Source organism: Ambystoma mexicanum, chromosome 13 (assembly GCF_040938575.1).
Source record: "Ambystoma mexicanum isolate Mex_15411 chromosome 13, UKY_AmexF1_1, whole genome shotgun sequence".
Lineage (NCBI taxonomy): Eukaryota > Metazoa > Chordata > Amphibia > Caudata > Ambystomatidae > Ambystoma > Ambystoma mexicanum.
The window spans coordinates 144,338,347-144,354,421 of NC_090938.1; the positions used below are offsets into that span (position 1 = coordinate 144,338,347).

Here is a 16,075-nt window from a genome sequence, read left to right on the forward strand (position 1 = left end):
AAGCTTCGAGTCACCATGCAAACAACAAACTAAAAAGATCTAAAGGTGGCCAACAGCGTGCCTGCAACATAAGTGACCAAGAAGGTCAGTTAGATTACCTCAGAGAAATTGCCTGCTGAAGACAAATTAGAGGCTACATTAATGGAGGAGTTGATAAATATGTCTACATATGAAATAAATGATGTTGATGATGAAAGTGACAAGGATATAAGTGATGAGACCTGAGCTTCTACTGTTGACTCTGACGACGACGCGGAAGCTTCTCCACAGAAAGAATGTCTGGGGAGTCAAAAAGAATGGAAAAGAACTGTTGCTAAATTCTCACCTGAAGCAAAAAGATAGCGACATAGAAGGTGGAAAGCCAAATAGTTGCAATGATTTTCTGACCATTGAAGATGAGAGGACTACTGATGTAGGGAAGCAGTATGTAATAAGATCGGTGCTTAACAAAGAAGGTGATCAAAGTATCAAAAGGACGGTTACTAAAAAACATCAGTACCCGCTGATGGATCATGCACAAAATCACAAACGAGTGCAGGCCGAAAACTTGGAAGAACCTGAGTCCTGGAAGAAGGATAAAAGGGTGAATAAAACTAACAAAGTCGGGAGTAATAAACCAGATCTGGAGATGGGTTTGAGGCTCTTGCTGGAGAGAACTGTGCCAAAAGAAGACGGTCTGATTCTAAATAGCTACAATGTGATGGAGCTGTTGAATCATTTACCTTCATTGAAGTCCATTGCATCTAAGGACATCAAAACAGATGAATTTATTGCGGATCACACTTTGGATCGAGTAGTGTTATAAATTCACTCTGGAACATCGAAGCATTACTCTTTCTTGGGTTTATCATAAGAGATCAAAACGGAAAGCTGTGCTGAAAGAAGTTTGACAGTCATATCAGACATTTATGATGCCCTACAACGTTTTCCTGCATCTATGCAGGTTTCGAAGAAATCTGGAAATAAAATCCATACAAAAGATGACCTGGATGAGTTAGGTTTTGATCACAAAAAGATGATGGAGGTTGTGATGGGGGGGGGGGGGGAACATTTCAGAATCACTATAAAGACACAAGAGGGAAAACATTTTTACGAAAATCAATGAAGAGTTTGCAAGGAGACCAATGTCTATCAGTTGGGACTGGGTTGCCGGGGCCCTTCATGCAAAAAAACGAAAGCTAACTCATTGATGTGAGCATCGTGACAATTAACTCCCTAGGCTCATGGAACATGTAGGGCTTTTCTCATCTCACCTTAAAATCCAGTAAACCGTTACAATCGCTGGACATGATTTGTCTTCAAGAAACATGGTTGGGTGAGCTTCCCCTAGTAGATGGCTTTGACGTAGCCTTCAACCCAGCCATCTGTCAAGGGCGTGGTCATCCCATGTCCGCCGTGCTCACAATGGTGAAAAGAAGCAGAGGATGGCGAATAATTGACTTTTTTTATCCGTCTGCATATGTTCAAGTGACGACTATCCTTAAGAACGGAAACTCAGAATTTCCAAACAGCCAGATGCATGTGATAAACATATATTGGCATCATAAAGCGGTGGGAGATTTAGCGTTCATTGACCAGCTATGTGATCTCATGGATAGCATAACAGAAAAAGAAGACAATGCCACGATCATATTGTGCGGATAGTTCAATATGGAACTTCTATCGCAAAATAAGGTGCAGCAAAAGATCATACGAAAGGAGAACATAAAGAAAACTATAGAAGAACTAGAAGTTAGAAGCATGGAAATACTTAACGGAAAGACATCAGGAGACATACTCGCACAAGTTACATGGGAACAAGACCATCAAAAATTCATCTTGGATAACATAATCACTTTGCAAAAAAATGGCATTGAATATCTGCCATATGAAGTTTACAAAAACAGCACGAAGTGATCATAATCTATTAATCACTTTTAAAACAGACTCCCAAAAAGAAAGAACAAAGTGGAACCAAGCGATTGAAGTGGAACAAGGTGGAAATCGCCTAAGAATGAATAGGAATAAAATAATAAATATGACAGCTCTATTAGAGGGGCCAAGATCAACCAATGACCAAATGCTGATCGAATATGATGGAATGGTGCAAATATATAAAACCCAAAAACAACAAAGTAAGAATAATTTGGTGAATAAGCAAGTATATGATCCGGAAGTGGTAAATTAGCAAAGGACATTACGAAAAGCGCTGAGGAGTCTAGAATCTTCGGTCATGACAAGAGTTGAGAAAGAAGAGGGAAAGAAAAATGCAGTATAAAAATTGGCATAAGTGGTACAGACATATACTTGAGCAAAATGATGCAGAATGTTCTGTCTAGCACAGCGAAACTCGAGATTTTTGGGTGGCACTCAATGAGCTGGAAAGACCAGATTATGAACTTGTGCAACATGGTAACTGAGGACATGTGGACGGCACGTTATACTGTGCTTTTCCAGAAAGCTGAGCCCATTATTGATCTGGTCAAGAAAGAACACTTTCCTTGGAACATCACAATGGAAAGGGAAGACATACATATATACAGTACCATCAAGAAATTAAGTGCCTCCCGTGCTCCTGGACCAGATGGCCTGACAAATCCCATTCTTAACGAAAATCCAGAAGAATGTCTGATTTCTGCTTCAAGCTCTTTGGAATGATACTGAAAGAAGGAGTACCGACAATTTGGAAACGAGCCATAATAGTCCCCATTTTTAAGAGGGGTTCGCAAGTAGAACCGAGCAACTATAGGCCCATTGCACTACTAGATGTAGTAGAAAATTGTTCACCACACATCTTTTGAAGCAATTGACAGCTTGGATCCAACATGCTGGTGTGGCGTACCCGAGACAAACCGGTTTTGTTAGGCGTGGGCTGTAGCCTTAACCTATTTATCTTGAACACCCTGAAAATGGAGGCAATTAAGAAAAAAAAATCTGTTTATGTGGCATTTATTGATCTGGCCCATGCCTTTGATGGAGTTGACCGGGAGCTGTTGTGGTCGGAAATGAGTAACAGGGGATGCCCTCTCAGCCTACTGGCAGCGATACAGGCTCTCTATTCCAGGACATCCGTTCAAGTCTGTTTAGATCCGTGCGGACATACAACACACTCGATAAGAACTTCATGTGATGTCAAACATGGGTGCCCCTTGGGTGCAACTCTTTTCAATTTCTTTGATCATATATGCAGATGTCATCGAAATATTAGATCAAACACCCATTGGCCTGCAGAGGAAGAGTAATGCTTTCAACGATTATATTGAAAAGAACAAACTGGAGATCAATATAAACGAAACAGAGATCCTAGTCTTAGAAAAACCTGCAGGGAGCCAACAATAAAAAAGCCAGCCAGAAATTTGATTGGAAGCTTGGAAAGAATGTCTTGAAAGTAGTTGCAGAGGCAAAATATTTAGGCATTACGATCGGTGCAAGTATTAACGACAAACCGATGACTAAGAAGCTGGTTTGGAAATGCAACCAGTTTGCTGCACAAGCTGCCAAATTACATGATAAATATGGCAATGTCACAATGATCCCAGTGGTACGTTTTTATAGAACTAAAATCATTCCGGCGTTGGCTTTTGGAGCTGATACTCTCTCTGGGTGTAACCACGAATTGTGGTCGAGATGTGAAAATGTGATATGGCGAAGAATCTTCCAACTGCCCAAAGGCTTTCCAACTGCCTGTATGAGTCTTCTATGAATGTGACGGTAATATGGAATTCTTTAACCTTATATAGAAAAATATCTGGAGCAGATAAACTCGCCCAATTTCACATATTCAAGGGAAAAAAAAGTTTTAGTGAAGATCTCTTAATCTGCTGGAGATCCTCCTGTGAGACGATCCTTAAGCAACTAAATGTAGACAAGGAAACATTACTACCAGTAGGGGTAAAAAAAGCAGCTCTTCGAACAGGATTGGATTGATACTTGTGATAGGAGAAAACATACAAGGATGAAAAATGATCCACCTGTAGCACGAAAACTGAATGTCCTCCCAAAGTACATGTCTCAATTCCCGTGCAAAAGAAGTATTGTCCTTAAATTCAGATTAAACGCATGGTTAACAAAGGAAGCCGCGCACCAGAAAAAGCAGAGCTGCATAGCTGACCAACTATGCAGTTTCTGTTAAGGAGCGGAAGAATCGTTGAAACATCTGATTCTATATTGTCTGGAAATGAGAGAAGGTAGAACGAGATGCCTGACAAATGAATTGGAAAAATGTACCACTTATACTGCAGAAGAAAGGTGGAGCCAGGTGCATCTGGGCGAGAACAACATTTGCTTTGACAACGTTCATAGAGATAATAGTGAAAAAACTTAAAATGAGAGATGACTCTATAAACCCTATATCCCCATGGCCATTATTAGATTAGAACTTGGCTTGACTTCTCTGAAGGCATTAGTATTAAAGAGGCGGGCCTAGTTGTATCTAAGAATGACCAGAACTCCAAAAAATAGATTAACAGCGGTCCATCAGGAAATGGACAAAGAGAATTCGATATGTCCAACTATTGAACAAATGGCCAATCTGTTTCATGAAATAGGCTGGCAAACCAGGGAGGGTGGCTTCTCAGATGAAGTAAATAGAGCTCTGAGCAAACGTATAGATCTCTGGGACTGGCTCGAGAATTTTGAACATCTAAGTGGCCTGAGAAGCTATCAATTTGTCCAACATAGATTATGAGTTTAAGAAATGTCAGAGATACTTAAATATCTGCCCATCAGCCAGACTCAGGCGGTTCATTTTGTTGTTCAGATTGGAGCAACTACCCACAATTATGATCACAGGGAGGAAAGACAAGATTGCTGTCGAGTTGCGAACTTGTCGTATATGTAAAATCCAAGAGAAACTGGAGACGGCAAAACACCTTTTGACTGAATGCCCTGTTATGGCTGGTACAATTACTCCCCTACTTGTCAGCTTTGTGCATGAAATTGAGTATATCAAGGATAACCTGTTCTGGCACCATTGTATGAACTCTAACAGTATGCGTCTGTTGACAGCTCTCTATACCATTTGGCTGAGTGTTGAAGTTAGATTGGGCATAACTCTTTAGGCTAACTTTGTATAGATAACTGCAAATTGAATATATGTAATATATGTGGATAGATTTCTTTTTTATGTTAAATTTTCTTTCTTTCTTTTTAGGCAAAGAATTTATTTTTTTACTTATTTGTGTATCTAGATCATATATCAATTGTTTTAAAGGTTTTGTGTAAAGTTTACAATTTAAACTATAACACAATAAATATTATTATAAACAAGGAATTGAATGAACAATGACAGCTGGGCTCTCAATCAACAAACTTTGTATGGAACTAAAACTGTTTAAGTAGCGATTCCTAGTTTTAAGGATAATTTGTATGATTTTAGTTTGTGTATTAATACTGTAAAGGAAACGGAAAGATTGAAATGTTTTTTGATCTTTCAGTTTTTTAAAGGTTTGTAATAAAGAAAAGAAAGGGTTTTATCTGCACTTCATGTGGATGTGTGCAATTGTAAAAATACAGGAAATTCATACTGAACAGTCTCTCAGTAGTGATGGTTTTATGGACTGATCAGTTTCCCCATACAAATGATCAAAAAGCACGGGAAGTAAAGCAGGCAACCTTATCTCCAAAATGTCAGTTCAGGAGTCCAAGCAAAAAGAAAGGGTGTCTGATAGCATCTATGGGAGGACGAAAGCAAAAAGCAAATGTTTCCTAACACTAGGTATAATGTTCGCATCCAATTCCGAGCTTGATTTGGAGCTAAACAAGTCAAATTATAGGAAAATTCTAGATTAGAAGACAGGATTAGATAGCCTCCCTTGCCATCCATTTTCGCCCAAAACAGGTGATCACAGAAGCCCTAGCTGTTGGTCATGTATTTTCCAGAAAGGTTACATTTCCACAGTGGAGTTTATGGAAGTCAAGATTTGCTTTGATGCGGATTCTGCATAGGGATTAGTTTGTTCTGTTTTCAATCCGTGCACTACTGGAAAGTTGGTGGTGTCGGACAAAAACTGGACAATTTGTGTGGGATCCTGTCCTACTACTACAGATAATAGATTGGCATGGGAGTATTGCACTTCCTGATTTTGGAAGTTGCGAGTAAAAGGAGGTTTTAAGGAGTATTAAAGTAGTTTTCATTGTAGTTCGTGGGCAAGTAAAAGTGTATTTTTTAAAACCTGGCTATTCTCTTCTCCCTCTTAAAATTGACATTTTGCAGATCAGTCTGCATACTTTAATGAAAGATAAGATCTGATTGTTTGAATGCAGTGATTGCTGATAACTCCGCCCTCAGCATGACATTGTGGCCTAACTACTGCACTCCCCCTCCAGCCCCGCCCCCCATCCCCAAGCCATTACTCTAAGGCCAGTATTAAATAACATTAGCTGACAGAAGACTGTATTGGTTCCTTAGCCTGTTGACAGTGATCTGCATTTGGTGCATTTTTGAGGCTGTTAATGTGAACAGAGGCCACCCCGCACCCCAGAGTGTCTGCACTGTGAAGTGTTTGACAGCAGCATGCAAACGGTTGTGTGGACACTTCCAACACCAGTTAGTTTGTGGAATCATTGGATATAAGGCTTTGGTGACAAGTATATAGACGTAATGCCCGACCGTCTTGAACAAGTCAAGTGGTTTGGCATGATGCAGCAATGTCTGCGATGCTCTGGTACCAGGTATGCATCGCTGATGAGCATGAGTTCCTGATGATACAAACACTTTTAATTAAATTAGATGATACTTCATTTTCTTTACAGAAATATCCACGAAAGTTGTGCCGAGACCTTTCTCATTCTAACCGTCTGTGTTTATGAACACTGTTGGTGTTTGCAGTTTGGAAAACAGTATTGAACTCTCATAATTTGCAGGATATAAATGTTTGTATACTCAATTTTTTTTTTTTTTTACATTTTAACAGATGTCATCTGGATAATCTTGAGTGTGGAAGTTGGTGGGCTTTTAGGAGTAACGCAGCAGCTGTCATCCTTCGAGACGGAGTTCAGCACGCAGCCACATCGGATAGTAGAAGGAAATTTTAACCCCTTTGCTTCCCCGCAGAAGAGCAAGCAACTGGAGGACAGCCCACTAAAGGACACAGTGGATGCAGGCCTAGGCACGTTGGGTAAAAACACCTGGGCGCCTGCTCCTGACCAAATCGAACAAGATCATACAGAACTGTCCCAGAACTCTGTAAATCTGTCCCCTAACAATCACTCAAACAACCTATCAGTGGTGACGTGCAGTAAGGTAAGTGTGCTTTGATAGTCAGCATAGCCATGGGAGAAAGGAAGGTGGGGCCAGGTGGAAAGGGACGCGTGTACATTTCTGTTATGTATGGCTGTCTTCTGTAGATCTTTGCTTGCCACTTGCGTTTTGATTTGAGTATAAACTAGTTTTAAATTTGGAAAGTCAATTCAAAGTGCCAAAAATATACTGGTCAGTGGGCAATGGTGTTGGAGGAAAGTAATCTATTACAAAAAGGTGCAATACAACAATTGGCAGTCGAGAGTTCTAAAGCCAATGACAAGTGAGGGAACAAGGACATCTAAATTGCCATTAGATCTGCTTGAAGGCCATTTTTGCAATGTTTCATGCATCAATGATATTGATATGTTGCATTCTCGCTGATTTTCACATCTCAGCCCACTCCTGTGGTTGTAGTTGTCTGGTGGTTTATAGCACTAGCCAAGTCCATGAAATTCAAACTCAAGATGAGAGTTACTGTCGGTTCCTGCAGCTACCATTTCGGAGGACATTGACTTAACAGTGGAAACCTTGTGTTCCCACTTGTCCGTCCCTGGCCCCAACAAACATGCCACGGGCAGCACGATGGGAAAAGTCAGACCACAGTGACAAAGGCACACACGCAACACCTGCTCCTATGGACACAACCCCCATGCTTTCCTCAACGGATCCACCCAGAAAGCAATCGACTCATGCAGGCCCAGACTGGGATCCTGTGGGATGAGCAGGGTACATGGCACTCTACGCCGCCCCATGACCGAGACCCTGTGAAAATAAAATTATGGATGCTCCTCCTGTTGCCGTCTCTGACTCCGACTTTAAGGAAAGCATCCTTAAAAGGTCAGTCAGTCAGTCAGTCTTTACCCCTCTTAAATTCAGTGAAGAAACACCTGGCCCCAACTTTGACACCCTTGCTTACTTTTGCGGTCCACCCTCGAGTAGAGAAGATGCTCCGCCTGGTGCCTTCAGACCCTCTTTGTATCAGGGAGCCACACCTTCCCGGATTCCCTAGTCGTCACAACAAGATGGAAAAGGGCACAAGTGCTGCTATCCTCAGAGTTCCCAGACAAAGATTGCAAAAAATTGTACTCTCGGCAAGCATGTCACTACCTCTGCCGCCTTCTTTACCCAGACTGCCAACAACACCCTCTTAGCGAGCCACAGTGACATTCAATGGGGACGTGTTCAAGAGTTGCCTCCAAAGTGTCCCGGAACCCGCCCGCACAAAACTACTAGCCTTAGTTGCGGAAGCAGGTCTGGTCACTCAAAATATTCTTAAAAATACCCTAGACTCTGCTGAGAACGCGGAACACGTCCTCGTGCAAGGATCTCTTCTAAAACACAATGCCTGGCTGAAGAAATCGGGCGTTCCTCATCAATAAGCTTGTTGAGGATGCCGCCCTTCTTTTTTTTTTTTTTTTTGTAAATTTGATTTTATGAAATTTTACAAGTGTGAGTCATGCGACAACAAAAAGGAAAACCAGTACATATCGTAGGATAATAGAACAAACCCATGAAACTCCATGTATTCCGTGTTTGTCTAGCAGACACGATCGCCATACATAGGGTTCGAGTGTAAACATGACTTCCCCCAGCCCGTTACCCACCCCCCTCCCTCTCCGTGGTCAGGCAGCTTTTAGTTCAGTTCTTGCAGCATTCATCGTGTGATGATCAGAGTTAGTAAGTGTTGTCGGGATCTTCCTCAGTCATGGAAGTGCATATTGGTGGGGGCGGACTGTTTTTTTTGTTTTTTGTTTTAGGTCTCGTTTCGCTCTTCTGTTCCTGGGGTAGTAAGTTTATGGTGAAGGAGTCCATTGGGAAGGTATATGGTCTTGTATTCCATCCACAGGGCTTCGATCTGCGACGACCTTTCGTGTAGTGACGGTGTAATGTTCCATTATGCAAATATTAGTGGCAACGTTGATCCATTCGCTTTTCGTAGGAATTACGGGGGCTTTCCATTTCATTACCAACGTTGCTCTTGCCGCTAATAACAGTTGTAGGGCTATATCCTTTATTTTGACCCAGTCATCCTCATCCTTCTCAAGGCCGAACAGTATGAGGTAGGGATTAGCTGTTCTGGTAATACCGTCGACCTCTTTAATCCAGCCCAAGACTTCGGACCAGAAGACTTTTTTATTCGGGGACATCCACACCACATGTGCCAATAGTCTGCTTTCTCCCCACATCCCCGCCGACATTCTGGCCTGGCTGTTTGGAACATTCTGGCCTGGCTGTTTGGAACATTCTGGCCTGGCTGTTTGGAACATTCTGGCCTGGCTGTTTGGAACATTCTGGCCTGGCTGTTTGGAACATTCTGGCCTGGCTGTTTGGAACATTTTGGATAGCCTGACTGGATCGTATTGCCATCTATGCAGTAACTTGATTGCATGGAGCTTGTATTAGTTTGAGATGGATATTTGTGTGGCTGCTTGGCATATGGTGTCCCATAGATTCGGTGTGATCTGTTCAGCGAAATCTTTTTCCCATCTACTTTCAGTGCGTCCGTGAACACTCCCCCCACCCCCCCCCCCCCCTCCCTCCCCCCCTACCTCTCTCCTATCAGTGCTCTGTACATATCAGATATTGGGCCCTTCGTTTCAGTTCTTGAATCCAATATTTACTCAAAGGGAGTGAGATCTCTCATTAATTTGGGCTTCCACATAGGTCTCGTCAAAACGCCTTTAATTTGTATACATTGAAAAGTGGATAATGGGCCTATTCCGAGGGCTTCCGTTAATTCTGGGAGAGGGATAAAGCAGTCTTTTCTTTGTAGTTGCCCAACTCTTTCCAATCCTGCCTCATACCATGCTTGGAATCGGCCTACGTTTGGAATGTTATCGTTGATTCTGGGGGACGTAAATGGCTTAAGGGGGCTGGCCAGGTGATTATGTTCTTATGTGTCCAGATGTCCCAGATGGTGTTTAGTATGGGATGATCTTTGAGTTTTCTACGAATTCTTTTCTTGGGAGCCCAGAGCCATTCAGAAACCATAGCTGGTGAGAAATGATTGTCCATATTAACCCAATGAATGTTTGTATAATTACGTAGATGTGGGATTAGTACTCTGAGTTGGGATGCTTCGTAGTATTTTTGTAGGTTAGGCAGTCCGACCCCTCCCTTGTCTTTAGGGAGTGTTAAAATCTTATATGGGATCCTCGCTTTCTTCCCTTGCCATAGAAATCGGAGCATGGCCCTTTTGGTCTCAATAAAGAAACTGTTCGGGTTCTTGATAGGTAATATTTGGAAGGGGTATAGGAACTGAGGGAACGATGCCATCTTTATTGCATTAAGTCGACCCAGCCAAGATATTGTAAGCTTATCCCATCTTGCCAGATCTAACCGGAACCGATTTAGCAGGGTGGGAAAGTTGGCTTCGTATAGGTCACTCAGCTTTTTTGTAATTTGTATCGCCAGGTACTGTAATTTTGTGTGGTCAATTTTAAGACCCAGTGGGGAGAATTTAGTGACATTTTCGTTTTCTGGGCCTTGAAGGGGAAAGAGTGTCGACTTGGTTTTGTTTACTTTAAACCCTGATAGTCTACCGTATTCTTCCAACAGACAGAGCTCGAGGGATGGAAGAAAGGAGGTTAGTAATGTGGAGGAGGATGTCATCTGCATAGAGGACGATTTTGTATTCCGTCGACACTAATCGGATACCCTCTAGGATGGGGTCGGCTGTCATCGTTATTGCCAGGGGCTCTAGTGAGAGTGCAAAGAGAATTGCCGAGAGGGGACACCCCTGTCTAGTCCCACGCTGTAAGTTGAACAACCTAGAATATTCACCATTCACGAATATTGAGGCTTTAGGGTCCGAGTATACTGCATGTATTGCTTTCCTAAACCTAGTGCCCATTCCCACTTTACATAATACTGCTTTTAGGAATCCCCATTCCACCCTGTCAAAGGCCTTTTCTGCGTCGATGGAGAGTAGGGCCGGGTCATTCTCCAGGGTCCGGGACGTATGGATAAGGTGCAGGGTTTTGCGCATCGTGTCTGCCCCTTGTCTCCAGAGTATAAACCCAACCTGATCTTGGTGTATGAGTTGCGGGATTAGTGATTCCAACCTTGCAGCCAAGACTCTGGTATAGATTTTTGCATCAAGGTTAAGCAGGGAGATGGGGCGGTACGAGGCACATTTCGTGGGATCCCTCGCTGCCTTGGGGATCACTGTAATCAGTGCTCTTGTAAAGGAGTCCGGGGGTTTCCCTGTGTCCATTATTTCATTAAAAAGGGTTGTTAGGAAGGGAGGCAGTATTGCAATGAAGGTTTTATAAAATCTGGCTGTGTAGCTGTCTTCTCCCGGGGATTTGCCTACAGTTAGTCTCTTTATGGCAGCTTGGACTTCCGATTCTGTAATAGGGGATTCCAACAGTTCGGCATCTTGGTGTGGTATGCGGGGGACATTTATTGAGGACAGGTAAGTTTCTGTATCTGTTTGTTCGGGGTTCACTTCAGAGGAGTATAGTGTCTCGTAAAAGTTGGCAAAGAATTCTGGGATAGTGGTGTGAGCATGTGATGTTGGGGAGGTATCCTCAGAGATTTCTAATACTCTTCGTTCAGCTCTCTGCTCTCGAAGCCTGGCAGCGAGAAGCGCATCTGCCTTATCCCCCTTTTCGTAAACTTTTTTTGTTTCAAAAACCTTAATTTGCACACAACCTGTTCGTGTTCTAATAGTTTCAGTTTGTTTCTCTTCTCTCTAGCCCTACTCATTTTTGTGGGGTCCAATTCTGCGTCTGGTTTGGTTTTGCTCTCAAGTTGGTGGATTTCAGTTTGTTGCCTCTGTTCAATAAGATTACGCTCCCTCTTCTTTGATGAGCCTTCTCTTATTAGAAACCCCCTCCAGGTGTCCTTTCCTGCCTCCCAAGCGGTCTGTTTGGACACCTCACCATTGTCATTTGTTTCGAAAAATTGGGAGATTTCCGTCTCCATTTCGGCTCTGAAGACAGCGTCTTTCCAGAGGCTCTCATTACAGCGCCATTTCCCACCCCTGGTCGGCAGATTCGCCCACTGAATGTCCGTGAGGACCATGTCGTGGTCAGACCATGTGATCGGGGTTATGTCTGCTTTTGATACAACCTCGGCGAGCTCTCTGGATAGATATATGTAATCGGTTCGGGTATACGTATTGTGTGGGGCGGAATAGAAGGTGTAGCCTTGTTCTTCGGAATGATGTGCCCTCCATGCGTCTATCATATTATACATTTCCATCATTCGCGCCAGCTCAGTTAGCTCAAGTCTGTTCGGTTGACTCATATTGGGATGCCCAGGTTTTCGATCTTTGGCCGGGTTTGCCCATTGATTAAAGTCTCTGCCTAAAATAATGTGCCCAGTGGCTTCTAATAATAGCTTGGGGATCGTTCTGGAGAGGAATCTCAATTGACCTGTGTTCGGGGAATACAGGGTCGCAATTGTTAAGTTCACCTTACCTATTTGCCCATTTACTAGCAGAGCTCGTCCTTCTACATCGGACCATGTCTTGGTAGGAGTAAATTCTATGCCTTTTCTGTTAAGGATTCCCACCCCTCCTTTTCTAAGTGGGCCAGAGCCCCAGTATTCGGTCCCAACTCGTTTCCCAAGGATCCGCGTCTCTTCTCCTTTTATATATTTTGTTTCCTGTAGAAAGAGGAGATCTATTTCAGCTCTACGGAATTCTCTGGCCACAAGGGACCGTTTCGTTGGCGAATTGAGTCCTTTTACATTGAGTGTCCCGACTCTCAATGAGACATTTTTCCTTGTGTTAATGTTTGTTGCCATTGCTCCTTCTCAAGGGAAATAGTCTCTGTGTATAATCGATAATGCTTTTTACTCATGAGTTGCTCGCTGATTGTTTTGGTTCACTATGTTCTCTCCATTGACCCTCCTCGGCCCGTTGGCCTTTCCCCTCACCCTACCCCTTCCCAATCCTAATTGAAGGCGTCCGATCGAACCCGGCATGTTGCTCCAGGTCAGCATCGGACCACTTTCGGGGGCCGTTACTTCACGCCCCTTGACCAAATAAGTCATCTTTGTCCAGAGTGAGCCCCTCCGTGGTTGCCCCCTCCGAGGTTCCCCCCCTATTTTCTTCATTAGTCAGGGAAATGTGCATGTGCTCGTATCTCCTCATTACATCATTTACATATTTAATTGGAACTGTCTTACCAGTATCACTTGGATTCAGTTATCCGCCTCTGGAGAGATTGCCTCTCCGGAATTTTCGTGCCCCTTTACTTTCTTTCTCCGGGGGCCTTGGATTCGCCATTCTCGTCCTTCTCCATGTGTCTCTTCCCGGCCAGCCTCTTCTCCCTGAGTGCCTAGGAGGTCAGATATGAATGTCTATCTCTTTTTCACATCTTAGCCTGAATCTAGTTCCCTCATATTCAAATGAAAGCGAGAAGGGGTAGCCCCATCTGTATCGAACATTCTTTTCTTTAAGTTTCTTTGTGAGTGGACCGCACATTTTCCTGAGAGCCAGGGTCAGGGAGGAAAGGTCTTGGTAAATTGAGATTTGTGCTCCCCCTAGCGTGATCGTATCGCTCCTCCTGGCTTTTCCGAGAATTCTAGCTTTGTCCCTGAAGCGGTGAAATTGGGCAAGAACCCGTCGTGGTCCACCCGTCGGACCACCCGCCCTGTGTATTCGTTCCGTTATTGGTTCATCCACTTCATCATCTGCTGTGAGGAGTTTAATAATGTTGTGGAGTGTTTCCTTGAGGCCCGCCTCTGTTTCCCCCTCTTTCTCAGGAATTCCAAAGATACGTATATCGTTACTCCTTTCTCTATTTTCCAAATCCTCCAATTTGAGTCTGAACTCATCTTCTCTTCGTTCCAGGTACGTCATTCTCTGATCGAGGTGCGTCTCTAGCGTGTCGATTGAGGCCTGATTGTTTTCAACCCCTTCAAGCCTGTCTTCCATGATGTGGAGTCTTTGGGTGATTCTATCTATTTTGCCGCCTATGTTGGTGCCCAGATTCTTGATCTCCCCCAATAGAGCTGCTATATCTCGTTTCGTGGCTGCAGCAAGGTCATTTCCCGTGGTAATGTTTTAGCCATCGTGGATTCCGGGGTTATTAGTGAGATGGGGGTGTAGGCGAAGGAAGCTAGCTTGTGTCTAATATTCATACAGTTCTTTGTTGGAAGTATCAGATAGGCACTGTGTGAGTCGTGGCGCTCGGCACCATGTATACTTCAATATTGGGGTAGAGGTACAGGCCGGCCCTGAATGTTGGAGTGACGTTTTAGCTATGACCGTGGTGGGTGCGGTCCGTATGTAGGACTGGACACTCCTGCTAAACCGTGCCCTTTATATAGGAGTATGTGCGTTGTCCTTTCCTCCTTTGAGAGGCTTTTTGGGTGCTGGTATGCACAAGCGCGGAGTGGAAGCGCGTTAGAAAGGCCTCACGTGTACACTATTGGGGAAGTCTAGGGTGTCGCGTCACCATAATGGTCCGGTTGCCTGTGCCACTATTGACTCCCCATTGCGAACAATGCCAACTGTGGCTGACTGGAGTTATTGTGCGGGCCCTCGTTTTCCCTGTTGGGGCCTCTTTACAGTTGGGAAGGAGCGGGCGTATGTTCACTGTAGTGCTGCTGAGATCACCGCGTATACTTTGGCGAGCGGAGACTCAGATTAGTGTGAGGAAGGGGGGGGGCATATACCGCTGCTAGGTGGAGTGAATGGTACCCAGGGGTACAAGGAGGTATGCCCAGGGAGGTGCGAGTATTTTGTAGTTGTCTCACCTCTATGTACTGCTGGTGCCGGAGCTTCCTGGTTGCAATGCGTTCTTTAGGTGGATCGGGTGTCTCTCTGTGAGTTAGACGTGCATTCTTCTAGCTCCGCTGTTGTACCGTGGCCCCGCCTGTGGGAGCGGCGAGCATGGATCAGGGGGTGACTCGAGGGTGATCTGTTGACGTTTCCTGCGGGCTCTGGAGTCTGCACTGGGGTGGGTGCCGGGCACGGAGTTCTGATTACGTGCTTGAAATGCTCCACTGCTCTCGGCATGGGTAGGCCTCCGGAGAAGTGGTGGAGGATCCGTAGGGGGTGCAGGAGACCCTGGTGAGTGGGTGGCGTGCTATGCAGAGGAGCCGTCCCTCGGATGGTTTTGTTGCCGTCGCACGTTGGGTCCCGTCGTGAAGTGCGCCCTTAAAGGGGCTTGCACGTATGAAGTAGGCCGCGCGGGTCAGGCAGAGGGCCTGCCTGGCGGCTGCGCATCCAGGGGAATTCCGCTCGGATTATCCTCTGATGCAATTCCGTCGGGAGTTATATTTTCTGCACTCTGCGGCCCACACTCGGGGCTATACAGACCCGTGATCGGGCGGTGTGTCTTTTCCCCGGACGGGGGAGGTTGTTGCGCCTCAGGATATGCACGAGGGCCTGGACGTCCACCTTGGCACGGGTGATGACTTGCTGCTACTTTCAATTTTGCCGCGGCTCGCGGGGCCTCACTTTCCTCTTCGTTTTTCAGGGTTGTGGAATTTTCCCCAGGGGTGGGGGCTATCTTCCCACAGCAGGGTTCCGTCTTAGTTTCATGGGGGGGTACCAAAAAATGGGGACTCATTCCATCTTTCGAGGTGCTGGGTACGGAGCTCACAGAGCATGCTAGTCTCTGCGCCCCCTGGTGGCCAGTCCCTTTTTTTTTTTTTAAATAACATTTTATTGAAAGTTTTTGAACATTCCTACAACATACTGTTTTCCCCCACCCTCCGTCTCCCTTTGCCGGGTCGATCGTCGATCTGTTCGTCTCTTGCCACTCTGTACATCACCTGTCCAGCAATAATTTCTTTGCCATGTCCATGTTGTGCTCCTGCGCTTCCCGCTCTCCCATCCCTCGGGGCGTTCTCAGGTCACTCGTTCTTCCCACTTTCCCCAGATTTTGTGGC

General features: G+C 44.6%; 1 protein-coding gene across 1 annotated transcript in view; it reads left to right on the forward strand.

Annotated features, from left to right (window-relative positions):
* The window catches only part of ILRUN (inflammation and lipid regulator with UBA-like and NBR1-like domains), a 395,284-nt gene that overhangs the window by 254,758 nt on the left and 124,451 nt on the right, over window positions 1-16,075 (forward strand). The window contains exon 4 of the mRNA XM_069633501.1: window positions 6,894-7,222. Coding sequence (XP_069489602.1) covers window positions 6,894-7,222 — 329 coding nt within the window. The remainder of the gene's footprint in view (window positions 1-6,893; window positions 7,223-16,075) is intronic.